The 27500-nt window shown below is 45.1% G+C and overlaps 2 protein-coding genes across 9 annotated transcripts; one reads left to right on the top strand and one right to left on the bottom strand.

Annotated features, from left to right (window-relative positions):
* Positions 1-27: 27 nt before the first annotated feature.
* Positions 28-16721, top strand: IDH1 (isocitrate dehydrogenase (NADP(+)) 1). Of its 3 annotated transcripts, none has more exons than XM_062498301.1 (9): positions 28-54; positions 3368-3495; positions 4979-5270; positions 7034-7139; positions 9749-9926; positions 10337-10488; positions 11554-11694; positions 13871-14033; positions 14532-16721. In XM_062498301.1, the coding sequence occupies exons 2-9, from the start codon at positions 3374-3376 to the stop codon at positions 14623-14625; spliced, it is 1248 nt and encodes a 415-aa protein (XP_062354285.1). In that variant the 5' UTR covers positions 28-54; positions 3368-3373; the 3' UTR covers positions 14626-16721. The 3 variants fall into 3 exon arrangements, with proteins under 3 accessions (XP_062354285.1, XP_062354283.1, XP_062354284.1); XM_062498299.1 differs by lacking the exon at positions 28-54 and adding an exon at positions 448-487; XM_062498300.1 differs by lacking the exon at positions 28-54 and adding an exon at positions 1105-1123.
* Positions 7185-27457, bottom strand: LOC134047263 (uncharacterized). Of its 6 annotated transcripts, none has more exons than XR_009933423.1 (11): positions 26375-27457; positions 25421-25596; positions 25085-25147; positions 24396-24490; positions 23538-23836; positions 20834-22744; positions 19484-19610; positions 17342-18704; positions 9520-9596; positions 9253-9375; positions 7185-7848 (listed from the first exon to the last, which is right to left on the bottom strand). XR_009933423.1 is itself a non-coding variant. In XM_062498298.1 (8 exons), the coding sequence occupies exons 1-8, from the start codon at positions 26514-26516 to the stop codon at positions 18515-18517; spliced, it is 3003 nt and encodes a 1000-aa protein (XP_062354282.1). In that variant the 5' UTR covers positions 26517-27457; the 3' UTR covers positions 16784-18514. The 6 variants fall into 6 exon arrangements, 1 of the variants encoding a protein (XP_062354282.1); XR_009933424.1 differs by lacking the exon at positions 7185-7848 and adding an exon at positions 8687-8748; XR_009933422.1 differs by lacking the exon at positions 7185-7848 and having other exon boundaries at positions 9236-9375.
* Between the last annotated feature and the right edge of the window lie 43 nt (positions 27458-27500).

The raw sequence follows: 27500 nt of genomic DNA, 5'->3' as shown, positions 1-27500 counted from the left end.
CGCACTCCACCCACCGGCAGAGCCGGCCCCGCCCAGGCAGCCTCTGGTAAAGCGGTAAGCACACCGTATTTCATCGCTGTTCCTTTCTCTTCTATTCCCGCCCCGAGGTTCCTGCCCGGCCACGCTCCCCCGCCTCGCCCCGGCCCCAGAGAGGTGCCCGCTCCTGCCCCCGGGGCTGTGGTGTCAACACCGCCGCCGCAGCGCGAGCGGACGAGCCCGTGCCCGCTGTGGGTACCGCATCCCCGGGCTGGGCAGCGGCGCTCTCCGCTGGGGCACGCCCGAGCCCCCCGGCGCCAGCGGGTTCCCTGTGCCGGCGGGCACTCACTGCGCGGGGGTGCCAGGGAACGGAACTGGCCCGGCCGGGGAGGGGCGGGGCGGGGGCGCGGCCATATAAAGAGCTCCGCGCCCGGCCTGGCCCCGCATCGCTCCGCGCCGCCGCACGGAACGGAACGGCTCGGCACGGCACGGCACGGCACCGGGGCTGCAGGTAAAGGGCACTGCCACCGCCCCGGCGCGCCGCGGTTCGGCGGCCGCACAGCACCCTTTGTCCTTTCTTTCCCGGGCGCGGCGCCCCGCAGCGAGGCCCCGAGAGCCGGGGGTGTGTTTTACGGCTTTTTTTTTTTTTTTTTTTTTTCTTTCTTTATTCCCTCGGTGCGGGCGGGACCCCGCGGCCGCGCTCCGCCCGCCGTGAGTGTCGCTGAGGGTGCTGCAGCCCGGGATCGCCCGTCCTGTCCTGGGCCGGACTCTCTCCTCACGCAGTCCTGGGGGCTCCCGCTAATCGCTGCTGTCCTTCCCGGGCTCGGAGGCCCTCGCCTGTCCCCGCCCGCTGGGGGAGCGGCCTCGGTCACGGCCGTGCCGGTGCCGGGATTTCAGCCTCGGCCGTGGCGGCGGCTGCTGCTCTCGGCCCGGTGGGAAAATCGCGCGTGTGCCTCGGGATCGCCTTGCCAGGGGCGAGTGCGTTCGAAAAGCGAGTGCACCTGTGGGCTCGGTTGGTGGCAGCGACCCGCCCCGGGCCCCTGCGAGCCGCCTCCTCCGGGGAGATCAGCCGTACAGCCGAGTTGCGGACTTGTTGCAATAGTTAATTATTGCCCGTGGGCCCCGAGCCCTTCCTCGGGACCAAGAGGTATTTGGAAATACACAGTTCTAAGTTGCCTTGGCTGTGTGCCTGGGTTAAGTGTATTTAAAGAGCTGCTGCAGGAGAAAGACCTTGCTGGATTTTGGTAGTTCAGTATAAATTCAGAGGGAATGAGTGACAGAGTTGAACTCTGGGGAATGTATGCTCTCTAAAGGAGCCTCTGGTGTGCAGAAGAGGGATGCTACTGCAGTACTGCCCCAGTTCATAGAGAAACCGGGGACACTAATGATTGAGGAGGGGAAAAGTACCAGTACCTGGGCCATGATCATATAAACAAGCTGGGTGCTGTCAGAGTCGTTCAAGAAGCTGTTGTTTCCACACATCAGTGGAAATGTATCTCGCTGGAGGTGTGTCTCACCTTTGTTCTCTGCGTGACAGCAGCATGGAATAGTTCTGAAGGCAAACCTATTGCTGTGACTGACATAGTCTGTTTTGTTTTAGTTAAGTAGAACCAAACCACAAAACAATTAGTGTTTTCTGGATTTGTGCCTGTCCATATTTTTATTTAAATGAATCAGGCCATTTCTCAGACTGTGCCAAAAGCAAAATTGAACTCTCCCCTAGCAGTAATTCTGTACCTAGGCCATGGACTGTGATACAGACATTATTTATTCAGGTAATTACAATTGAAAATTGGGTTCAAAATATTCGCATAAATAAACTTGAGTTCAGACAGAGTGTGGTCATGTGAAGTTCAGCTCTCCTTGAGGACTAGAGAGGTCCAATGTAAGCCAAGGTACTGTCTGTGTTAGGGATAGAGGTGCCTGAAGTAGTTTATTGTTTAAACTGAGTCTCAGTATCATAACCTTATTTTGTATTTACGATTTTTTTTAGGATTTTGTGTTCTTTTTGAGTGGGATTTTTTTGGGGGAGTGGTTTTGAGTGGGGTTTTGTTGTTGGGAGTTTTTTGGATTTTTTTTGTTGCTGTTTTGTGTTTGGGGGTGTCTTTTGGTGTTTGTTTGGTTTGGTTTTTATTTGTTTTTAAGTTTTTGCACTTTAAAAGGTTTGGAAGGGCTTGATCCTGTGAACATAGCTCATTAATATTCCATTCTCTTAGAGACTAGAAAGAAACTAGAAAGTTTATTCTCTTCCCAGACTAAAATTGTTTAATAGATTGGATTTTGGAAATGCAGTACAAGTTACTTTAATTAGAGAAAAAAAAAAAGAAAGAAAAGGAAATTTTAACCCTGAGATAATCTCCCAGCGTGCTTGTAATGTGGGGCCCTTGCTCTGCAAGCCTCTCACCTCAGAATGACTTGGTCTAGATGAGCAGGTCCTGGGTACTGCTGGGTACTGGGTACTCCCTTCATTGTCTATCAAGTCATTCATGGCCCTTGGGCTCTGAGACTGCAACCTCAGGCACAAGGGCTTGCTATCTCACTGTGGTATCCCAGCAGCTGCACACAAGCACAGGACTGCCTAGAAGGAGGAACTTGCCAAGTCATAGCCCTTGCATAATCGGAGCCAAGACCCAAGAAACTGTAGCTGTTGGAAAGCAGGGCACTGTGTAAGAGCAGTTCAGTGCCTTCCGAGGTTTTCTTGACAAAGAACAAAGTGCAAATAGAAGGGCAGAGTTCAAGTTGGTTTTTTTTCCTATTTTTTTGAGGCTTTGTTCACAAATATCTTGGGAAACCTCTGTTCCCTACAGCAAACAAATCTGTCCAGTATTTATTTTAACTGTAGAAATAAAGCTTGCCACGAGAAAATACTCATGATGTGTAGCCCTTGGATTTTTCTCCCTGTTTCCTTCCTTCCTGGGGGACAAAGCTAATAAAGAAGCTCACAATATATTAATCTTAGTAGTTTCAGCAGTATGATCTGTCATTGTACTCGTGTCCAGTAACCCCTGATTTTCAGAAGAAGGTGGAGAAACAGGCAACTGGACTAGAACTCATGAAATCTGAAAGTAAACAGTGCTCATCTATTTCTCTGGAATTTGGGGAAAGAATTTGGTTGTGTTTTCAAATTCTTTGATACAACAATAATTAAAGCCCATGCCCTTAATTGTCAAGATATTAAAGTTTCTTTTTATCCTCATGTAAATCTCCCTAGGAGCTGGGGCTTTTAGGAAAATACCATGTAGCATGAAACTAAGGATAAACTTAGGTTATTTTCAAGTCTTTTTTATGAGATCCTGTATGCTATGTTAGTGCTTCACCTAGTTATGTTGTAAAAATACAGGATACATGTATTGGTCACTTAGGTTGAACTTTTTTTTTATGTCTATTGCAGTTCAAGATGTCTAAAAAAATCCGTGGAGGCTCCGTTGTGGAGATGCAAGGAGATGAAATGACACGGGTCATCTGGGAACTGATTAAAGAAAAGCTGATTTTTCCTTATGTAGATCTGGATTTGCACAGGTAATGGCTCTGTGACATTCAGCTACGCTGTACTGCAGTTTGCATGTGTCATTAGGTGTTGGTGGATTTTCATTTAGCACAGGAAGCATGCCCTCCAGGGTTCCTCACAGCAGTAAGCAGTGAATGCTGAATTGTGAGTTAGCTTTTTGCCTGTACTGTGCCTCTAAGACAGTCTCTCAGACACATGGCCTCTATTTTGATCCCCTGTGTCTTGGAGTTTCCAGCACCTGACAGTCTGCATGACTCCCTGCAGCCTGCACAATGAGAAACATGGGCTGTTCCAGCTGCTCCCTGGCTTGAAGCATAGCATCCTGCACCCCTGAGTGGGCTTATGGCTTCTTGCCATGGCTGTTCAAAGATCTGCCCAGAAGACAGAAGGGTTCATGTAGGGCACAGACTCTGCCCTGATGGCTGTAAGCCTGAGCTCTGCTGTTGACAATGTGAGCTAACTGCTGCAATTACTCCCTGAAGCTAGGCTGTGCTCCTCTACTCCCTTCTGGAAAAAAAAAACAAACACTAGCAGCTGGATACAGCAAAAGGGACATGCTATCTAAAGCATCTGGCCAAGCAGAACAAATAATTTCTTCCTTTTCTGGCCTCTGAGCTATAATTATTAAAGAAGTATCCAACTACATTGCTCCTAGCCATGTGGACAGAGGCCTTCAGTAGCATCTGCCACAAGTCTGACCTCTTCCCCTGCTGCTGGTGCCATTTGTATGCCACCTACATCAGGCTTTCTGCTTGCTGGTGGTGGGAACCAGGCAGACAGGAACCCAGCAGCATAATACATGCACACAGTCTGGAGAGCATCCCTTTTCAAAGAGAGTGGGAGGAGGGCAAGCAAACCTCTGGCTGAAACAGCACAACGGCCAGATTCATGTACAGCTGGCCATGTTTCAGGGCTGTCTCATGCTGGGCACCCATTGTTCTCCAAAAGCTGTTAAAACAGTGAGTATGGAAATAACCTTCCTCTGATGTTTGAGGGGAATATTGGCAGTTTTGCTGCCAGAGTAGGATTGTGGGTACATTATCAAAGCAGTTTTTAAGGCTAGTGTGGCTTCATGTGCTCAGTACATGAAGTAAGCCAGAGCCCTCAGCACAAAAGATTTTAAATAAAGGCTCATATTCGTCTGGGGATTTTGCTGCTCCATACAATTAGAATCCTCAACTGATGGCTGCCATTGCAGGAAGCTCAAAAGGCAAGGCAGAGGAGATACTGTCCAATGCTGGCAGCAAACCTCAGTCGTAAACTGAAGCTCTCCTTTCTCCAATCTCCTCCCAGCCTCCACTAACATGAGAAATGTCACTGCATAAGTCTTATTTTCTTCCAGTCCAGCAGCATTTTCACGGGAAGAGGGATAACTTCAGTTGTGGCAGGATGCTGGAACTACACTCACAAGTACATATGAGGTCTTGTTTCTTTCCTGTTGAACACAAACAAATGTCCTGGGCAGTCCTGATCATGTTTTTGGGTTTTTTGCAGCTATGACTTGGGCATTGAGCATCGTGATGCTACAAATGATAAAGTAACTGTGGAAGCTGCTGAAGCCATAAAGAAATACAATGTTGGCATAAAGTGTGCAACCATCACTCCTGACGAGAAGAGAGTGGAGGAGTTCAAGTTGAAGCAGATGTGGAAGTCTCCCAATGGCACAATTAGAAATATCCTAGGTGGCACTGTGTTCAGAGAGGCTATTATCTGCAAGAACATTCCCCGGCTGGTGTCTGGATGGGTGAAACCCATCGTCATCGGCCGTCACGCTTATGGGGATCAGGTGATTCACCTCAGTGTTCTCCCCTCTTTTAGTCTTAACAGGCTTATTCCTGACTGGTATAGAGCTCCAAAGGCTTAGATACATCCCTGTGCTCCTGCTCTGTCCCTTGCATTCCACCTGGGAGCACATACCTGCTAGCACTTTGTACTGCACCTCACAAGTGTGGGAGAGCCTGGTTCATGCCTCTCTTCCTTGAACAGTGTCACGGTATGAACAGCATTCAGAAGCCTGTGCTTGGATTACATAGGCCTGTACTTAGACACTTAACTCTGCTAAGTTATTGTTCTTCACCTCTATAGAACCCTCCTCCGAACATAAGAACATCTTTAGAAAATACCCTTTACACTGCCCACCACCTTACTTTGCAGGACTTTGTGGTGTCAAATGTTGCTCACAGCAAAAATGGAAAAAACTGAGTGACTTCTAGAAGTGGGCAAAATTACCTTCTGTATGGGGGAGTGGTTTTGTTCTAGTTCTTTTATAATTTTTTTACTGTGATCTTCTGCTTTAACTTGCATAGCACACCTGCAGAGTTGGTATTTGACCTGGACACACCAGGCTGTGGTACAGAAGTAGGGAAACCTCTTTTATCAGATCTCTCCTCATTGGGCTGTGGAAAGCCCTGGAACAGTTCTTAGTGTTGTGCACTTTGGATAGCCTGGAAGATAAGAATCAGTCATCCATGTTCTCCGTGGGCAATCATATTCTATAAAGCTAGCAAACATGGCAAAATAAGTCTTCTAGAAGAGCCAATTGCTTAAATAGGTAACAAGACATAAGTTTACCTGAGATAGGAAGGTAAAATAATAATTTTTCAAGAGGAAAATAATTGCAGAACCCTGACACTAGTAAAGAATGGGATTCAACATCCTTACAGGTTGCGAACAATTGAGAAGGTCAAAATAATAATAGGAAACTGAATTAAAGGGGAAGGATTGAAACCCTGCAAATGTATGAGACTAAAGTGAAAGGAACAATATAAGAACGTACAGAGGACATGGGAGCTAGACACTAACTTCAGCTCAGGGAACAGATTCCTTTGATAGGAGGGAAACTACATGAAAAACTACATAACAAATTTCAAGGAAATGTAACCTTAAATAGTCCTGTTCGGGACAGTTGAGAAGATGAGACATCATTTAAATACTTAAAGTTTTTAACTTGAAAAACTCTTACTACAGGTTGGCCTTTCAAATGTCATCTTATATAATGTATGAACCCTGTTACTTATGAGATCAGCAGCTGTTATATGAATGGCTCTTTTTGAGGCAGGGAGAGGAGCCTTTCTACCCACCAACCTCACAAGAGTCTAAATACTCTGCACTTTAAAACTTCAGCACACCTGCAAAAGTAGGGACTCTGACATTTGATGTGGCCCAAGAATCTGTGAGCTTTTTCTCCTGAAGGGGGAAATGGCTTCTGAAACAGGCAGACTTTTGACTATTTAAGGACACAGTTTAGTGGTGCTATTGGCAGTGCTGGGTTAACTGTTGGACTTGACTATCTTAAGAGTCTTTTGCAGCCTAAGTGATTCTATGACTTGTCTTTCTAATCTCTAGTAAAATAATCCAGTGACAATATGGCTGAATAAAAAGTATACTTAATGGGGGTTTTAGTACAACTGTTTTTCTGTAACCTGCCCTCCCAAATAAGGGCTGTCTTTTATGGCTCTCTCTTTCTTATAGATAAAATCATCATGGCTTTGTTTTTTTGTTGTTTGGGTTTTTTTTGTTTTGTTTTTTGTTTTTTTTTTTTTTTAACAGTACAGAGCAACTGATTTTGTGGTACCTGGGCCTGGAAAAGTAGAGATGACCTACACTCCCACAGATGGAGGCAAACCAGTCACATACCTGGTCCATAACTTTGAAAGTAGGTATTTTCTCTAATTAGTGATTGAAAGTAGGTATTTTCTCTAATTAGTGATTAAAACTGATATTTGTTATTTAATTCAACCTTGAATTATTAGTCGGGTGCGTTTGATGGTAAAATATGACTTTGAGGTAGAGTGGGGGAGAGAGTTTGGGCCTTCTTCATTTATTTGTCAAGTACTTGAAGTTCTTTGAAATCTTCCTGGGATCAAAGAAGCACATCAAGAACACAACCAGATTAGATTGGCCACCTGTTGTGCTCCTTATATGACCACTCTGGTAGCAGCATACATGTTTTTCTGTCTGATCAGAGACAAACTTGCTATGTAAACAAGGCTTGATTAAACAAGGCTTGACCTAAGGGGAGATATTTGAGAACAATCCATGTGTAATTCTTTCTGGGTTTAGTTTGTTTTACTGATCTCTGTATACCTTTGCAGTTTTTGCACTTCTTTATGAAGCCGTCTTTTTATTTGCTCAACAGAAATGAGAATGAACACTTGCTCTGTAAGGTGGAAAGAGGATTTCACAGTCAGGATGCTCCTGACTTTGTAGGCTGTAAATGTTTTAACAGATGCAGTCCCAGAGGTTTTGGTTCTCCCTATTGCTGTGCTGGTTGCAGACATTGCAAGGCTCAGGAGGAATCTTGAGGTTGCTGGAGTTTAATGGGAGCAGTTACTCACATGTTGCCAGAACTCAGGCTGTTTTCTCTAGGGGCAGGATTGAGGAAAATCATACATGTTATGTCTCTTGTCTATCATTAATCAAAGGGTTCAGGATTTAAAGTCTTATGGTGATCTGTGTGTGAGTGTTTTGGTTTCAGCTACAAAAAAATGAAACCATATAAACTAAAGCAAACAGGTACCAAAATTGACATATGACCCTCTTTTGTAGTACTTGATTTCTCTGGCATGCTCGCTCATAAGAACCTACGTCTCTACCATCTCTTGTTGCATAGCCTTTCATCTGCAGTTCACCTGCTTCATGGCCAGTCCTAATCTATTTTCATTTGCTAGATGTCTGGTGAGCCTGTGTTTGGAGATGTGTGGCCATCCAGCTGCCAGTGTGATTTGCTGCTCTGCATTGCATCAGGAAGCAGGGAAGTGCAAAGATAGCAGATAACTGCTGCTGCTCTGGGGAGCTGCCCTCCCCACAGATAGTTGTTGTGCCAGCATATCTCCCAGATGATTAAGGGAAGCTTGTACTTTTGCTGTACTAATATATTCAACCTTGACACTGAATCAAGAGATTTTTTAGTAGGCAGTAGGACTGTATGATTGCAATAAAAATTTTCATTTATATGTATGAAAATAACTGTTTGAATACAATTTAGTAGCTGTCATCCAGGAACCATGAAATCATGGCTCCTGAGGAGACAGTCTCTGTAGCTGATTGCATCCTGAACTGTCCTTGACTCCATAGGGGAAGTACAGGGATAGGTACAAGGACAACATGTATTTTTCATTGGTAGCAACAGGAATCTCATTCTCTGCCAATATCAGCTTTAAATGACATTGCTCAATAGCAATAAATATGCTCTTGGCAAGCAGATAAACCCCCTCTGGCTTTCTCTCTTCATTCTTCATGTATGTCCATATACTAACAACCATCTGGAGGTAAAGATAAATGGATATTAGGAAAGGTATTTTAAAACTGTGTTTCCAGAGCAGGGTTCCCTGATAGTGGTACTGTATAAAAAGTAGATAGATGGTGGTAGTGAGGTGCTTAAAATTAAGTACATGGTATCTACTTTTCACTAGAAACACAGAGCTGTGCTCTGAAAATGACAAAGCTGTCTCATGAAGCTCTAGACCCTACTTTCACCCACAATCATCCTCTTCCATGATCTGAGTGCTGCTTTCTTATAGGTTAGCTGGGCTGCAAGTGCAGTACACTTCCATTTGTGCTTCTAACACATCTGCCTGACACAATCAAAGTCATGTGAATGTTGATAGTTCTTCAGAGCCTTCTCAGGACTTGCCTGAGCACCCACATGACTGACTTGTTCTTCCCACAACTTGCTAGAAGTGAGCCTGAGCAGGTGGATCAAAGCTGCAGGGTAGGCCACATAAGTGCTGAAATAAATGCAGGAATTCATGTGGAGTCTTGTTTACCTGAGTTAGGCAAAGCAGTCCTTGTCTGCTGGAGTTAGTTCTGAAGATTCAAAGCATTTAAGGTGTGAGCACATCCATTTCTGGCTTTGACTGAGACTTCCTGCTCCAAACTGCTGCCTGCTGCTTTGATAGAAAAAGACTGTATTACTTAAATGGCTAGTAGGAGTTCAGGTGCACTCACTTCTGTCACAATGTGCTTGAATACTTAGACTGGATTCGAACAAAACTTCTTAGAGGGATTAGATCATATTATTAAGATGTACTTACCTGTAAAGTTGAACCACCTTCCTATCCATGTGTCACAGAACTGCTGAGCTTTGAGCTGATGGTGCAAAGCAAATATCCTGAAAGAACCAACCTTAAATTGAGAACTAGATTAAGACACCTGGGGAGAGCACCAGCCTGCCTGCCAGCCAGAGTGTGCTACAGGGAGAACAAAATTCTTTAACCAAAACTAAATCTGGTTGATTCCTATCTGTTCTTCCTCCACTAACAGGTTGTGGTGGTGTAGCCATGGGAATGTACAATCTTGACCAATCTATCAAGGATTTTGCCCACAGTTCCTTCCAAATGGCACTGGCTAAAGGCTGGCCCCTCTACATGAGTACCAAGAACACCATTCTGAAGAGATATGATGGCCGCTTCAAAGACATCTTCCAAGAGATCTATGACAGGTAATCAGTTGTGTACTTCCTGTGCATGAGTCTGCCACAGGAACATCCTCTCCAGCCTTGTGAGTTGCCTTTTCAGACACTCAGCAATGTTTTAAGGACAGAGGGGATGCCATCTCTGTCAGAGCCTCCTTTGTCCTGCAAGGCACAATACTCGATGTGGAAAGCTCTGCTAAATGTGGCTGTGGTGTCCATCTCTTCCAATAAAATCACAGATTCTCTATGGATGCCTCTGTGATTCTGAAGCTGCCTTGCTATAGCCTAGCAAAGTAGACAAGGGAAAAAACAGTAAAGAGAATGCAGGGTTTTGGGATTTTGGGGTTTTTTTAGTCTTATCTCTGTGCACCTCTCTATGTATAAACTGTGCAATCCCTGTTTATATATGACAAGGTATTCTGTTTTTTGTTTTCTAGAGAATATAAGTCCCAGTTTGAAGGCAAAAAGATCTGGTATGAGCACAGGCTCATTGATGACATGGTTGCTCAGGCCCTGAAATCTGAAGGAGGCTTTGTCTGGGCCTGCAAGAACTACGATGGGGATGTGCAGTCTGACTCTGTTGCACAAGGTATGAGGTGCTTCCCGTGCCACACTGAAGCAGGCTTAGTGGAAGGCCCTCTGACAAATCTTATGGAATGGCCCATAATGGTGTTGGCCTCAGAACTCGTATTTCAAACCCGTGGCCAGTAATGGAGGTATCAAGCAGTCAAAATCTGATTTTGCTTTTACAAGAAAATCTATTGGATGTTGATTCTGTAGTTGTGTTTATTTACATGAGGAGGGAAGTTCCTACCACCATGATAACTGGTAGGCTTCCTATTCTAGTGGACAGTATTTAGACAGCTGGTTCTCTGTCATTGACAGCTTGAGTTAAGCTGAATGCTGCCGAGTGTGCTGGCAGGTGCTCTGCAGATAAGTAATAAAACCTTCAGGACCTAAAGCTACCTGTCTGGTGTAAAGAGAGAGACTGATACATTTAGTTTCGCATATTTGCAATGCTTGATCAAAATCTTATATAACAAAGGTGCCCAGTGCCAAAACAAATATGGATGCAGAATTCCACACAGTGAGATGTGTGGCTTTATGGCATACACTCTTTCTGAAGTAATGCCACTAAACTACCTCCCACAGAACAGGAATGTGTGTTGAACTGCTAAACAAAGCAGGTTTTAAATATGCAGATCTCTGAAACCTACAGAGTTAGAAGTGGTGTGAATGTCCAATATCAGAAGTTGCTGGTTCCTCTCACAAGAGCAGGTGCTCTTGATAAGAAGTTGGTTTGTTTCCTGTCACTCTCTGTGACAAAGACAAGCAGCCCAACACTTACTGTTCTCTTACTGTACATTTTCAGTGGAAATCTGTCCAGCAAATTAGATGAGAAAACTAGTTTTATTGGACTGTTGCAGAATGTCTTTATATCTCATGGTTCAGCAGCACTTCATGTTCAGAACAGCTGTTATCTTGATGTGTAAGGACTTGCCAGTTAGTTGCAGAAGCACTACTGCTGCTCTGCTGATCAAGGATTTTCATATCAGCGGGAGGATGTAGGGGGATTGTAGGATGAGGAGGTTAAGGGGAGTTTGAAGGAGCTGTCCAAAGGAGACACTGAACTTTTGAAACTTGTACGGTGTAGGCTATGGCTCTCTGGGGATGATGACCAGCGTGCTCATCTGCCCTGATGGCAAGACTGTTGAAGCAGAAGCTGCTCATGGGACAGTTACTCGTCACTACCGCATGCACCAGAAAGGCCAAGAAACCTCCACTAACCCCATTGGTGAGCTGCTTTTAACTGCCTTTCATCATCTGTACACATGAAAGAACAAGTTCAGAGGAAGAACATCTGCACCCTTTCTGTAGACAATGCACCACTGAGTGGTGAAATTTGCAGTTCGTAATGCATTTTTCTTCCAGAGACTGTGGTGATCCTTAAGGGGAAGGAAGTAACTAAGATTCTTAAATGCTCATTGATCAAAAGAATCGACAAAAGTTAGAGGGTCTGCAAACAATCAGAAAGTAGATCAGTAAATTACACAGGTGGCATGGAAATTGCTGTGTTAGTCCCTGACCTACTGTGTAGCACACAGCAGTGGGTTTTGGATAAAGGGGTGGGGTGAAAGGGAAGGGGAAGAGAGGAATTAAAGAGAGAAAGATGAATTAAAGTGAGAGAGAATGAAAGGATGAAAAGGAGGAGAAGACAGAAAAAGAGATCACTAGTCCTGATCACAGAATTGATCCAGCTGAGTGGATGCCAAGCCTGGCTGCAGTGTTGATCCAGTTGATAAGTGGCAATCCAGCTGCATTGGTCTGGCTGCTGAGATGTCCAGGACCTGGAGGCACTGCCTGGGTTTGGGAGGGGTCAAGGGGGGTACCTTTTTATGTACATTAGTCAAGTGCAGTCTGTTCTTCCAGGCCTGTCTTGAAATGGGTCGGAGGACTTTGGGGGGTCTTTGGTCTCAATCCCATGCTATACTCCTTGCCCTCTTCCTGCCACTTATTCTTGTGCTTGTACTGTACTGTGTTGTGGTTCTTTTTCATGGAAAAGTGCTCTCCTGTTTCTACCTGGCCCCTCTTTTCCAGTCAAATCTTGTTCTTTTTCATGGCATGTCAGTAGCAACAGTCCATGCTTGGCTCTACAGCCATCCAGTTATCAGTGTTTGAGACACACAGATTAGCTCCTTCTCTTGAGATGGACTCAGTTGGTCAGAGCATGGTGCTAATAACACCCAAGTGTGTGGGTTCAATCCCTCTATGGACCATTCACATAAGAGTTGGACTCAATGATCCTTCTGTGTCCCTTGCAACTCAGACTGTTCTGTGATTCCATGTGTAACTTCTGGAAATCACGAGCTGCAAAAGATCTCACTTTGGGCTGCTGTTTAAAGGGTTGTTGGAGAGTAGGGTAGAGTATGCATTAGCTCCTTATAATCAAGAGCTTGAGGGGCCTCACTGTAAGTCACTGTTTATGGGGTCACAAGAGAGTGGGCTTTAGTCATAGTAATTTTCCATCCTGGCTGCAACTCAAGTCAGTAACTTCCTTTGAAAGTTCAGTAACAAAAATATTATTCCATTTGGGTTGTTATTCAGGCAAGAAAAACACCTTTCCAAGGCTGTTCATTAAAAAAACTAACCACACTCTGTGTGGTGGTTAGTTCCTGTGTTTCTGATAAGCTTGAGAAAGGCTTAATCCACATGTGGTTTGTCAAGGCCAAGACCTAATGAGCATTTCTCAGATCACAGTGTGGCCTGAGGGAGGCGAGGGAATACAACCCCACAGTCCTCTCATGACTTAAGTCAGCTTCTCTGGGTCTCTAGAGTCACAGCTGTATCCTGAAGCAAAAAACAGGCTGGAATGGAATGAGTGCAAGCAGTAAGCTAGACCTAACGTAGCCTTTGAGATGTGCACTCACTCTTCATGAAACAACTGGTTTATAGCCACAAGGCCTTAAGGTTGGTTGGTTTTTATTTCACTTTTCTTTCTGATGGCCCAGAAGAACCAACCACACCCCAAGCCGTCCATGTACACACTCAAAGTGTAAGTGCACTTGGAATGGGGCCTGAGGGAAAAAATCCTCTAAACAGAGACCAGAGCATAATGTAGTGTTAGGAAAAGCACTGCACCCTTCTGTGACAGTGTTCTCTAGCTACAGAGTCCTACCACCTGTCATTCTTTCTGACTTGGGCTGGAGGAAAATAAAATGACATGCATAGAGAGATTACTGGGGGCAGTGAGTAGTTCTGAGGTTTGCTTTGCTTTTTTTAGAGTTGCACAAAAGGCAAAGGATACCTAGATGAAGATAAATGTTCTTTCCCATACCAGATTTTCTATCACTTTTTTCAGTCTGCTTTGCATTTTATTGGTACTAAAAAATGCAGTTATTGTTCCACATGATGATTTGGAGCAACTTTCAGGAAGTTCTAGACAGGTAGAATAACCTACTGTTCTCTCTCAGCCTCCATCTTCGCATGGACAAGAGGCCTCGCTCACAGAGCTAAGCTGGACAACAACACTAGCCTTGGGAACTTTGCAGTTGCCCTGGAAGAAGTCTGCATTGAGACCATTGAATCTGGCTTCATGACCAAGGACCTTGCTGCCTGCATCAAAGGACTGCCTAAGTAAGTGTATGAAATAACCAGTTGTGCTTAGAGTAGGCTGTTGTATGTGGTGGTTGTGAACAGCATTTGCTGGAATGTTATTTTCAGTATGGTAAAGAACAGGAGTCTGTCTCACAGGACTCACCTGTACCCAGTGCTATATATACAGAACATGAGACACTCCCTGACCCAAGCAGCTTAGTCCAGATTGCTCTCTCCCTGCTATTGCACCAAATGAATGGGAGAAAAAAGAAGCAACTGCAAAGATTGATATTTTTTCTTATGACAGTCTAGCTATGTTGGCCAGATCCTAATAAATGAAGACTTATGTAACTGTAAAATATCACCTGGCTACCTCTTTCTGGAGCCTTTTGGCAAAAAAAACCCAGCCTGATGAGTAGGAGAGAACTCTTGGTTTTAGATGCAAAACATAAAGAGTTCTTTGAACAGTCTTCCTCTGCTTTGATTATTTGAGAGTCTACACAACCAATATCTGTCTTGTTTTGTTTCCCCTTCCAGTGTCACACGCTCTGATTACCTGAACACCTTTGAGTTCATGGACAAGATTGCTGAAAACTTGAAGCAAAAGCTGGCCTCTATGCCCAAAGCTTAAGGCATGGGTTCTACTCAAGCTCCCCTAACAAAGTGTCTCCCACTTACATCAGAGTGTAAGTGGCATTGTCTCATGCTTTGTTGTGCTTCTTTTAGGCTGGTCTTCAGCTTTGGCCCTCTGGTATTATCACACTGGCAGTTACCTACTATCAGAATCATCTTTTTGCCCAATCACTTCGTTTTTCTCTCGATTTTTCTGTCTGATGCTCTTTCTGCTCACACTTGAGTCCTCTTGCAAAGCACAGGCACTGGAGGTCTCTTTCCTCAAGAAAAATGAATTTTATAGACCTGAATCACCTGAGGGAACTTCATGACTTGAGAAGGTCTGAACTGGGGGTTTTAGCAAGCTCTCCATACTTTGCCATCTCAAAGATAGGTCCCGTCTTAATCTGCATTAAGTCAACACTTTCAAGACTCTGCAGCTGTGCTGGCTTCAACTCATATGTACTTCAAGATATTGGACTCCCTCAGGGGAATGGGAATGGTGCACACTACAGTCTCTGGTCTTCCTGTCAGAAGCCCCCTCACACACCTTCTGCCCAGTCTCGCTAGATGTTGCAGCTTTTGGCTGAAGAAGCTTCTTGCATTTTGAGCACACTCTTCACCTTGAGATCTACTACTTTCTGTATTGCTTTTAACAGCAGTTGTTTTTTTCCTGTTCTTCCTTTCTTGCCTGTTGTTCTCTTATCAGTTTGTTTTTTTAATAGGGTCCCTGCAGGATACAAACATTCACCTGTGATTGCTCAATCTTGCTGAATTTTTAGACAGTCTCATTCCCCCAGATGTGAAACTGTACCAATATATAGATGATATTCTATTTGAACGAGATTCCCGTGAAAAGATGGGAGAAGCAGCAGCAATAACGAGAAGCATTACGTGAAGCAGAATTTGAAATTCTGCCTGAAAAATTTCAAGTACCAAGTAAAGAAATGAAAGTTTTGGGTACTTGGTAGATGCAGGCAATGCAGTAGTTCCTCTAGACACTTTTAAGGAAATTGAATAAATACAAGTGCCCCCATCAAAGAAAGAATTGCAAGAGTTAATGGGAACTTTAGGATATTGGAGAAGACATGTACCTGGCTTTTCTGTCATTGCTCGTGTAAGTGGCTCTGTATTGTGCTTTGTTGTGTAACATTACAAACACTAGATAAAAATGAACGTAGACACTTTTTAAACTTTTAGAAAATCATGTTTTCTGAAACCCTTTGAGCTGCTGGGCCAAGCCCTACTTTGCTAAGGAGGTGAATTTGATAAAAGCTGGGTATGGGTTCGGATTCCTATTCACAGCAGACCTGAGGTTTTTCTCTATGACTTTGATCTATATTTATCTCTTCCTCTCAGTCTAAAGGCCAGTTTGTGTCACAGCTCTGGTCAAACCAGCAGTGACCTACCGTCCAGCAGACCACAGAAATTAATCCCATCCTCCCCTCTCCAGTACTTCCCAAGGAGTGTAAGTGAGCTCAGAGGGCTATGCCTGCTCACCCACCGCCCTCCTGAATTTATCCTGTAGTGCCAACCAGAGCACAGTACCATGAAACCAAGGGATTTGGTTCCATTGCTACAGTCAGGACTGTAGCATTTGAATAGCACTTGGTAAATGCTGAAAACAAGCCTTATAGGCTAAGAGCCTACCAAAGCCATGCTGCAGTGTCTAAATGCAGACCATGCATTTAGTTATGCTCCTTCTGACTGGATGTGAAGCATAGGAACTGTTAACCTCTTCCCTCACCCCACAATTCATAAAGGTGCAAACTTTTCTCCAATTGTCTGGGCTATTACTTACCCTTGTCATCTTACAGCAAGTCAGATCATGACTGTGAAAACTTATTCCATCCATGGTTGTATGGTGGGTTTTTTTTAAGGAATATTTTTAATTCAGACTAAAATAAAAGCCAACTAACATTCTTTGTGTCTCCTTCCCTTGTGTGATTAGCAGATAAAGGGAAACTCTGCCTCAGAGAGAGACAGCTTTCAGCATAGCACAGTACATGCTGGGACAGACTGCTGGAATGTGATATAAACACAAATTATATCCCTTCTTAGAATAGAGTGAATTTGTTCTGGCCTAGGCAAAGCTGTTACGTGTAGTGTCATGGTAACCATCAGGTACTGTACAAGAATTTGAAGATACTACTTGCATTGAAATTTTATTTGGGGAATAATACAAACTAATACATCATCTTTCAGCAAAACAGAAACAGGTTACACGTGAACAAAGTCTCCCCCTCCAGCTGACTGCTATAGGTGGTGAGTAGGATAGAGATACCAATGTTAGACTAAAGGAGCTGGTATTACCATGTGTTTGAAGCACAGCTCTGTAACTGCTAGCAGCTGTCTCTGTACCTTCAATGTGAATGAATACAATCTACTATTCTGTTATTAGCACAAGCACATAAGTGCAGCTGGGAAAAGTCCCATTTCTGACCCACAGAGCAATAAAAACAATTAAGGGGAACAGTTGGAGATCTAGCTTCCTGCCTGGCTTCTGACATCAGTGGGTCAACATAGTCATATTCTAATACAACAGCATCTATAACAAATTCCCTGTTATTTACTAGCTCCTACCTGGCTTCCATAGTTACAAAGTACCAGAGAAAGCTGGGTAACTTCCAGAAAACAAATAAATAAGAGGGCATTTTTGAATCTTGGGCTTTTTGTTTCCTATTTTTAGTAATTTAAGAGTACAGCTTAAATGTAAGCTATGCAGTAGCATTTACCTGACTGCAGATGACACTATTCTCCCTCTACTAATGAAGTTTCCATCTTCTGGAGTCCTCTGAGTACAGCGAGTACAGCAAGACCCAGCCTATGATTATGAATTGATGGATGTTGCTGAGGTGCTACGGAGAAGCAGTAAGTATGGTCAGAAGAAAAGAGCAGCCCTCTCTTCCCTCTGCCACAAAGAGGAAACACTCTGCCTGCTTCCAAACGGGCACATTTCCTTCCCTTTCACTACCAGCTTGATCCCTTCTTTTCCTCACCACTCTCTCAAACATTCAGAATCAATAGCTTTCAAAGTTACACCAGTAGACCCCCGCCCACCCAAAAAAAACAAGTGCTTGAAGCCAGTGGGTGCTCAGTCTGCAATGGAAGAGGATTTCCTGAAACACAACTGACCCCATCTGGAGTACTGTTGTCCAGCTCTGTGATTTCCAGCTTAAGAGGGATATATGGACCTATTGGAGCAAAGCCAGAGGGAGGACACAGAGATGATCAGAGGGCTGAAATAGCTCTCTTATGAACACAGGCTGAGGGAACTGAGGTTTCAGCCTGGAAAACGAGGCGCTAGAGAGACCTTATCACACCTTCCAGTACCTCAAGGGGCTACAAAAAGGCTGAAAGTGGTACTTTATAACAAGGGCAAAGAGTCATAGGAAAAGGGGAGATGTTTTTAAACAGCTCTGTCCCACGAGACCTTCTCCTCTGATCACCTTTTCTGTAGCAATACTCAGAATGTTTGAGACAAGGCATTCTTAGGTTTTGTCCTAAGCACCCTGTGTTTCAAGTATTCCTTAATGTTGGCTGGTATAGGGCTCATCCGCTGCAAGGAGCTTTACATGGCAGACAGAGAACAGGAAGGAAGCAGAAGATAGCTAGGGGCTATTCATACAGCACATAAGGGCCAAGCCCATCATTAAAACAGACATTCATCAATTTGTATCAACCACTTTCCCCACCTCATCAGTCCCAAAGATCTGAAAACAAAAGAAATCCACAGTACAAGGCTCGATTTGTCAAACTGGTCCTGGGGTTGCCTTAGCTGGAATAGTTCAGCTGCCTGGTCAGCCACGTCCACCTTTGCCTCTTTGTGCCTCTGCATTCAAAGCTGGAGCCTTGCAGCTAAACGCACGAGTTTCTAGGAGCTTGGGGACTGCCTTTCAATCGCTATTCTAATCCTGACTCCTTTCTGTTGTTATGAACTTGCCTGCCTCGCCACTGAGACACCCTTCAGGAAGCCATTCTTCGTTCTCTTTCATCTTCTTGGTCATTCCCTTGGCAGTGACAGGCTTCTTTTTTCTTTTGTAGAGAGGAGAGTGGAGGAACTTGGAGTCTGTAAATGGGTCACCCTGCCTCAGTTTCCTGCAGAACCAGAAGGGTTACATTGAACCATCAAGTATTCCTTGTAATACATGTATGATTATAGCCCCTAAAATTTCAGATTTTAGTGCAGTTCTTCCCCATAAGATGATTAAGTAGTACAGCTTGTTTTTTGTCCAGTACAGAGTACTTTCTGGTGCAATATAACCAGCTATTCATGGAAAGTTCAAGTTCAAACTGGGACACTTTGCAGGGAAAAACACACCCAGTAATGTTATATAACAACAAGGTTGTCATTTTAGGAATACACAACTCTCTGCAATAGCCATCGGGTGTACTGAATCTACAGTTTCCTAGGGAAAAGATGCAGCTCTTTGCTTAGGTATCATATCTGCTAGTGAATATAGATACAGACTGCCCTCAGGAGCCAAGCATTACACAAGTGTGTAAAATTTTAGTCATCGCAGAATAAATGAAATCAGGACTTTTGCTGAGCTGTCTTTAGCCTGCATTTTATCCTCATGCTACTGCCTCGTTAGTACTGGAGTACCACAGATGCAGTCTGCCAAGAGATGGTGCTCATTTCAACAAGTAAAATAACATCTTTAGTAGCTTGTTACCAGAAGCCTGAACATCTATGTGTGCTGATGCAGAATTTTGGCATAACCACACAGTGGTGTAAGAGGAGGCTCACAGAACACAAAGGGTAAGAACTTTGAACAAAGCCACAGAGGGCCCAGCCCTGGAGAGTTAGTACATGAGAGCAGAACAGGGGTTGCAGTATGGGAACAGTCTTTGGAAGGAATAGTTTAAAGCCCAACCTCGTGAGTGATGGCTCTTTGTAGCAGACTGGCTTCTGTTTCCGCCTGGATGAGCACCCTGGTGTTTCCTCCGAGCCAGAGGGAGGCAGACCCCTGGTATTGTTCAAATCCTGTAGTGGCCTGATATCTGCAAAGGGAGACATTCACATGGTTTGATCAAAATTATTCCAAATCATTTCCAGACACCCTAAGAAATAACAGCTGTCAAATAGAAAGACTTGCATTACCAGGTTTCTCTCAACATACACAAATCCAGAATCTCATCATATTCCCTCTAAACTCAGGAACCATTTTAATCCAAAAATACCAGACCTACTCCTCAAAAGTCAGCTCATAAATCAAATTAGGCTCCTCTGTGAAAAAAAATCACTAATCACAGATCACTAATGCTGATAGTATCATGGCCCCTGGTGGTGTAGCAGAAAAATGATATAAAAAGTCTATTTGACAGCTGTAAATCCCAGGAGCTTACAGCCTGGAGGAGACAGCAAGCTTATGGCACACAACCAACCTACCAGCAACCTACCAATTTCAGCAAGGCACAGGACCATGCCAACAGTCACTGCACCTGTCCAAGTGGAGTCAGGCAAAAGGAAGAGGGCAGGAGAACAAACTTCCTCTCTATAAAAGTACAGCCCAGTTGAGTTGTAACAGGCCTGTCTGTAAACGGCTACAGAAAGGAAAACCCCATAAAACAACTCTCTTTACAGAGCATCCATTAACAGCAAACTCCCAAAAGGGTCAGTTTAATTATTGTATGACCAGCCTAGGGATACACCCTCCAAATCCTTCTAAAAACAAACCAAAACAAACAAAAAACCAAAACCCCCATCCCACAACCAAAGTAATTTATGTTGACTCCTGATTAATTTCCAGTGAAGATATCACCTAGAGATATGAAGTCTGATACCTTGCAGCACTAAAACTATTCTGGACCAAAAATTTGCCACCTTTTTGATATTTTGTGCCCCAATAATATGACTGACCCTAATAGGCAGTGCCAGCATCAAATTATACCTTCGAACTGCTTGAGTACTTGATTTTCTAAATTAATAGGCATGCCCTGTAGATAACAAGAGTGGTAAAGCAAGACTCAGCACACGCTGCTAGTCTTGTCCATGTGTAGATATTGGGACAAGTGGACATAAGTTTGTATAGAAATGCTGATAAATTAGAAGCAAATGCAGCCACAGAAATGACTGGCCAGCACAAGTGGAAGCATAAATGGTGTACTGGAGACTGATCTTCAACTCTGAAAAGAGAGGAGAGGAAGGAAAATATAAGCACTTGCTGCATGGATTTTTTGCCCTCATCTCCAAATACAGGCACCTTCCCCAGCTTACCACCTACCAGGTTTCTGTGAAGATGAGCTACAAGAACTTGACTGGACTTGGTTCCTTTCCCCAGGTGTGTCCTCTTCAGTCTCTTCTTTAAATACCACTGACTTTTTCAACCAAGCATGGGATTTTACTTGCATTCTGTTGCCCACTGTACTTGAGCTCTTGGAAACTGGTATTTCTGTACCTCTGGAGCCGGCAGGCAGAACTGCAGAACTGCTCACATGGGAGGATTCAAGAATGTGTGAAGAGTCTGTAAGGCTATCTGCAAGTGATATGTCTGGTAGCTGCTCATCCAGGAAAGCATCTGGCTCAGACAACAGATGTGTAATGCAGGAAAACTTCCCCAACAGGACAGTTTGTTTGGATGCAAGTTCCGTGGAACTTCCAACGGGAACCTTGGCACCATCACTTTTTCTGGCCAGAGAATCAGTCTCTGGAGGTCGAGAGCTGTTCCTCTTCCTCCGAGGCCTGGGTTTGCAAGAGGCTTCTTTTTTCAAAGCATTCATGTTGTTGTCAGCTTCACCTTGCCCTTTTTTTTTAAGGCTCCCTGTCTGATTTTTATAGCTCTTTTGATTGCTCTTAGCAGCTCTGGGGATTTTGCTCGCTTTGTTCCCAGGAGCAGACGGGGGAGGAACATTTTCACCCCCTTCAAATTTTGTCTGGAAACAACCCAAGTTCCCTGCAAGATCCAAAGGATGGACAATATACGTTTCCCTGCGCTGTTTAAGATTACCTGGCAAATCCTTTGTACTCTCATTAGCTGCCCCTTGAACATCTATCCAGGAGCTAAAAACATTAACTTCATTTCTCTGATCACAATTGCTTTCCCTGACAGTATTCTTCCTGCTTCTTCGGCTTTTTTTAGGCTGTTCTTCAGCTTTGGCCTCTTGTATTATCACACCATTTGGCAGATATTCCTCATCAGAATCATCTCTTTGCCAAATTACTCTAGTTTTTCTCTTGATTTTCTGTTTGATGCTCTTTCTGCTCACACTTGAGATTTTTGTAGAATTTTGTAGACTGGAATCACTCGAGGGAACTTCATGACTTGAGAAGGTCTGAACTGGGGGTTTTAGCAAGCTCTCCATACTTTGCATCTCAAAGATAGGTCCCTTCTTAACCTGTTGCATTAAGTCAACACTTTCAAGACTCTGCAGCTGTGCTGGATTCACCTCATATGTACTTCCAAAGTCTTTGACTCCATCAGGAGAGTGGGAATGGTGCTCCACACCACAGTCTCTAGTCTTCCTGTCAGAAGCCCCCTCACACACCTTCTGCCCCATCTCACCGACTTCAATTTCACTAGAACTTGTTGCAACTTCTGGCTGAGGAAGCTTCTTTGTATTTTCTTCACCTTGAGATCTATCAGAACTATTTTCTGCATTGTTTTTAACTGCAGTTGTTTTCTTTTTTCCTGTTCTGGCTTTCTTAACAGTCTTTTTCTCGCTGGTTTTACAGTTACCTTTGCTTTTAACCTTTACAGGAACCATCTCAGGGGCTTGGCTATAGCTGGGGTCCGTTTCAACGCCACACCCCATTTCTTTTGTCTGTGGCTGCTCAGAAAAAGTCTCTTTACCCACAGAGTTTTTATGAGAAACAACAGCAGTTTGAGCAGGTGAAGCCAGGGGGCTGGGAGATCTCAGCTGTTGCTGTGTGCTGTTCTTGCTGGAGCTGCTGTTCTCCTGTGCAGGACTACCCCGAGCTGCCAGAGTGGAACTGACATGTGGTAAGATATCCAGAGCAGAAGATGGAGTGCTTGTAGCAAACGGGGTGGAACGTTTTCTCCTCAGAGTAACGTGCCCTTGTGAAAGACGATCAAAGAAATGTTTTACCATCTCATCAGCCTCATATGAAAGATTATGACTTTCCAAGGCAAGTGCTGGCAAATTGTTGGAGTTTTGTTCAGTGGTGCACAAGACCTCTGTTGTAAAGAAAAAAAATCATGTCTAAGGCTGAGAAATGCAGCAGGAAAATGCCATCTTTCCCCATACCACTAAAAACCTTGCTCCATACACTGCCACAAATCCAGAGCACAAAAGAAGTGTGATTTTGTGTTCTACAGGGATACCCCCCCCAGCTTACTGCATACTAGATTTGCTTAGCTGGCTTCCCTCTGAACAAAAGGGGAGCCCAAAGCAAGATCCCCTAACCAGCTGTAATATTAGAAACACTTATTTGATCTAGCAATTCTACTGACAAGTAATTTATCTTTCTAACACCTGAACATCATATCTTCTGCCACAGACAAAGGCAGCCCTTTGCAAGAGTTCTATACTCCTAGTTTATAAGGTATGTGTTAATACATTAGCAGATGAGCATTAGGCAATGGCAATTATTAAAAATATTTATTCATTCCAACCTAATACTGATCTGTCTAAGAGTTATTATTTACATGACAAATCAAAAAGAAACAGTGGTGCACCTAGTCAGATTCTGCACTTTTTGACATCTCCAGAAATCTTATGTAAGCTCAGTGCCTTTTTCTCAAAAAGCCTGATTCATGAGCTTTATCTACTGCAAACATGCCTCTGAAGACTCTGATTGTGGGATATACATAATGCCAGCAATAACAGCCCCAGTGGAGCATGTAGTTCCTACCAGTCATTAGGAGCTACTGGAGCTGTGGCTGAGAACTAACTGGAGCTATGGCACTCAAGCATTTCTGAGCACAGACACAAAGTCATAAAGAAGAACAGCAGGACATGCAAATGTACCTCCAAAGATGCGAGAGTCATGAAAAGCCTCTTCTGTTGCCATTGCTTCAGTCACCTTCTTGCCATTCTCTTCTTGGTGGAACCGAAGCTTCTCATCGTGCTGTGGTGGCAAAGTATCTTTAGAGGCAACAGGCACAATTTTTAGGGGCTCGTTAGAAGCAGGTCTCTGAAGTTCCCCTCCATTAGAAGCAGGTCTCTGAAGTTCTCCTGAGGATGTTTGTACTGCTGTGGAGCTGCAAGCTTGCTGCTCTGCATCAGGTAGCTTGGAAATGGGCACTCTCATTGGCATCTGTGTAACCCTGGTGAGAAGGAATAGCAGCAATGGATCATGTTTCACATATAGGACAGGCCCCAGAATCCAACAGACTAACTACAGGGCACATGTGGGCAGCTCCATGGACTGCCCTGTCTTCAAAGCAGAGACTAAACAGAGAAGAAACAGGACTTCAAGTATACTTTAAAGAGATCCTGCTCTGACCATCTTTCCAGAATGCAAGCTTACATCATACAAGCAGGTGACTATTAAGCATTTTTATGTAACAAACATCAAAGTGCTAGCTATGGCACTCACTCAATCAAGCAAATCTTGCTATGCTTACCAGCTACAAAGACAAAACAGCCTAAAAGTAGCACAGTCTCAAAGAAAGGAGGTAAAAAGACCATCTGTGCACAGACTCAGAAGTAGGACAAACAAAACAAGGAGTGGCAATAAAAAGACAGCTTCTCTGAACCACCACTGCTTGATACTTTCCTTTATTCTATCTCATGTGCAACTAGTAACTGGGCACACACATAAAACACAAGAAGTTTAGCATTAGAAATTCAGGACAAAGTTGGTGATATCATTTTAAAGCCCACCTCAGAAGCTGACCACCTGCAATATCATCGGTCCAGCTATCTTCAGTCATGCTGCTCTTCTGGCCACTGGACAAGGATGGAGAATTTGTATGGAACTGGAAAGAGAAATAGAAGAGTGATTTAAAGTTCTTGAAATCCCTCGTGCAGCCTCCTGCACAGAAACATCAGAAGCTCACGTAGAAGCAGTTTCTCTGGAAAGTATGTAAAGTACTGCCAGCAACCCTTTCACATTATGGAATAAATTGCAGCAGAATCAAATTGTGTCTCCATAGCCTAGGGATGAGGTTAAACTAGTTCAGATAATCTGAGACTAGGAAGCAGAAGTATTTTCCCATCCACCCATGAGACAGGACACAGGCAAAGTGTCCTATTCCCTATCCTAAGTTGCCATGGCTATACTTCAAAAAAGAAATTGAAAAGAAGTCACAACCTGTCAGAACAGAAATGGCCAATATAGCAAATAATCCAGAGCAAAGCAGTTTAAAACTGCAGCTCTTTCTACAGAAAGAGTTACCCTGGAAATCCTTAACACCAAGCTAAAAACAAGGACATAGCCAGCACAACTCAAGCAAGCAAAGAAAACCAGGTGAAGCATCCAACACTGAAGTGAGCAGGCAACACAAAGCAAAAGACAAAGGAAAACACAGCCCCCTTCCCAGAACAGTGTGGTCACGTTTCCCATGGTTTACCTCAGACAGCTCGGCCATCTTAACTGCAGCCATAAGATTGTCCATTTTTTTCAACATATTATTCTGTGTTGAGGTAATAAAGAGAGAAAAGCCATAAAGATATTAAATCAAAACATCTTTTCCAACAAGGATATTAGTAGCCAGAGCAAGGCATGTTCTGGGGAGAACACATTTTGTTTTGGAAACAGAAATAAGCAAATGAATGGCGACCTGTTCCATATGTTGAGACTTCAGACATTCAAAAACAACAGCTCAAGCCTCCCACAGTTGAGATGCTGGTGCAGCCCACCTTGTCTACCACCCATCCCCAAGCCAACCACACAGTTAGTGCCATACCAGGAAGGAGAGCCTGTGCCGCAGCACTGCGTTCTGGAAGTGGCACTGCTCCACCTCCTTCTGTAAGGTGGTCTTCTCATGGGTGAGCCGCTGTGCATTGGCTTTCTCTGCGTTGAGGGCTAGAGCCAATGCTTTATTGTTCTGCTTTAGGGAGACTTTCATCGTGGAGGAGTTGTCTGTGAGAGACAGAGCAGTATCACACACCATCAGCATCCAAGGTTTTACCCATACGTCTCCCCTCATCATAATTCTTTCCCTTCCTAGACCAGCCTTCCTCAGATTCAGATCTCTGCAACTTAATAGCCCCTCACAAAATCAGTAGTATCTTTCATTCCTTCCAGTAACAGAAGTCTCCAGAGAAAATAGCAGGAAAAAATTTTCCAGAATAACATGCAACACTTCAGATAGCCTCTTTACCCTCAATGGGCCACAGGCAGCAAGCTACTGCTTCAATTCTTAACGGATAATGGCATGGTTCAAGTATTGAGTTTAAAAATATATACTCCTTGCTTTGAACAAGTCACCTACAGATAAGACCTCATCATCATCCAAAAAATGCGAAAAAACCCTCTCTTCCTCTATAGTTGCCCTTGAGTAGATTTCGGCCCATTTCTCAATTTCAAAACAATTCAATAAAAATAATGGAAATATTTTGATTTTTCAAGGTAGTCCAAATTATCTCCTTTCCATCTTTGCATTATTTTGCCCACAAAAACAAATCAGTGGCCTAGCTTCTGCGGAGGATTGCATACACACTAAAATACTTCAGACACCTCTGGGCACCTTAGTGGCACTTGACACTCTCTGCAGAAGAGAGAAGCCCCCGGGCAGAGAAGCAGCACATGAGCTCTGCTAAGGGACTGCTGCCCGCTCCCGATGCCACGGCCAGAGGCCCAGGTATAAGCTGACACAGCAGCCAGCATGTGTATACACCGCAACGCAAAATACACTCACTGATGATCTTCGTCTTGATTTTTGATGCAAGCGAGGCATTCAACTTCGCAGTCCTCAAGGGACCCTTTTTCTTTTCCCGCATCCGCTCTCTCACGTCGCTCCGACTGAAGAAGGACATTTCGGCGGCCTCCCACGCTGCCATCACTGAAGAGAGCGACACGGAGCAGGGGCAGCACCCGTATTTCCCTTCCACAAGCTCTTACCGGCCAAGGCTCGCACTTGCCCCGAGAAGCGGCGCCGCGGCCCGGAAAAGCCCCACGCGGACCCCCGGAGGGGCAGAAAGAAGATGGGGACGAAGAGGAAGAAGAGGAGGACTAGGAGGAAGCCCTGCCCACCAAGCGACTTTCGAATGTCGCGGCCAGTAGGCGGCACGCCCCTCGTCCCGCCCCGCCCCGCGGGACGGCGGCGGTGAGCGGCCCTCCCTCCCGGGGTCCGGGTGAACCGCCCTCCGTCACGGGGCTCGGTGAGCGGCCCTCCCTCCCGGGGTCCGGGTGAACCTCCCTCCGTCACGGGGCTCGGTGAGCGGCCCTCCCTCACGGGGTCCGGGTGAACCGCCCTCCGTCACGGGGCTCGGTGAGCGGCCCTCCCTCCCGGGGTCCGGGTGAACCGCCCTCCGTCACGGGGCTCGGTGAGCGGCCCTCCCTCCCGGGGTCCGGGTGAACCGCCCTCCGTCACGGGGCTCGGTGAGCGGCCCTCCCTCCCGGGGTCCGGGTGAACCGCCCTCCGTCACGGGGCTCGGTGAGCGGCCCTCCCTCCCGGGGTCCGGGTGAACCTCCCTCCGTCACGGGGCTCGGTGAGCGGCCCTCCCTCCCGGGGTCCGGGTGAACCGCCCTCCGTCACGGGGCTCGGTGAGCGGCCCTCCCTCCCGGGGTCCGGGTGAACCTCCCTCCGTCACGGGGCTCGGTGAGCGGCCCTCCCTCACGGGGTCCGGGTGAACCGCCCTCCGTCACGGGGCTCGGTGAGCGGCCCTCCCTCCCGGGGTCCGGGTGAACCGCCCTCCGTCACGGGGCTCGGTGAGCGGCCCTCCCTCCCGGGGTCCGGGTGAGCCGCCCTCCCTCACGGGGCCGCCGCCCTTCGGGCGCTGCTGCCACCACTGCTCCACAGAGCTCAACCTTTTCTAGAGAGC

The sequence above is a fragment of the Cinclus cinclus genome, chromosome 9 (genome assembly GCF_963662255.1).
Source record: "Cinclus cinclus chromosome 9, bCinCin1.1, whole genome shotgun sequence".
In the NCBI taxonomy this organism is placed as follows: Eukaryota; Metazoa; Chordata; class Aves; order Passeriformes; family Cinclidae; genus Cinclus; species Cinclus cinclus.
This window is presented reverse-complemented; position numbering and strand designations above follow the sequence as displayed.

Excerpts from the sequence above, each read along its gene's own strand:
- IDH1 (XM_062498301.1), top strand. The coding sequence starts at position 3,374 with ATGTCTAAAAAAATCCGTGGAGGCTCCGTTGTGGAGATGCAAGGAGAT. Across the intron at positions 7,140-9,748 it reads CCTGGTCCATAACTTTGAAA|GTTGTGGTGGTGTAGCCATG; the intron begins GTAGGTATTTTC and ends CTCCACTAACAG. Across the intron at positions 10,489-11,553 it reads GTCTGACTCTGTTGCACAAG|GCTATGGCTCTCTGGGGATG; the intron begins GTATGAGGTGCT and ends TGTACGGTGTAG.
- LOC134047263 (XM_062498298.1), bottom strand. The coding sequence starts at position 26,516 with ATGGCAGCGTGGGAGGCCGCCGAAATGTCCTTCTTCAGTCGGAGCGAC. Across the intron at positions 25,148-25,420 it reads GGCACAGGCTCTCCTTCCTG|AATAATATGTTGAAAAAAAT; the intron begins GTATGGCACTAA and ends ACCTCAACACAG. Across the intron at positions 18,705-19,483 it reads AAAGAGCCATCACTCACGAG|GAAACTGAGGCAGGGTGACC; the intron begins GTTGGGCTTTAA and ends CTGGTTCTGCAG.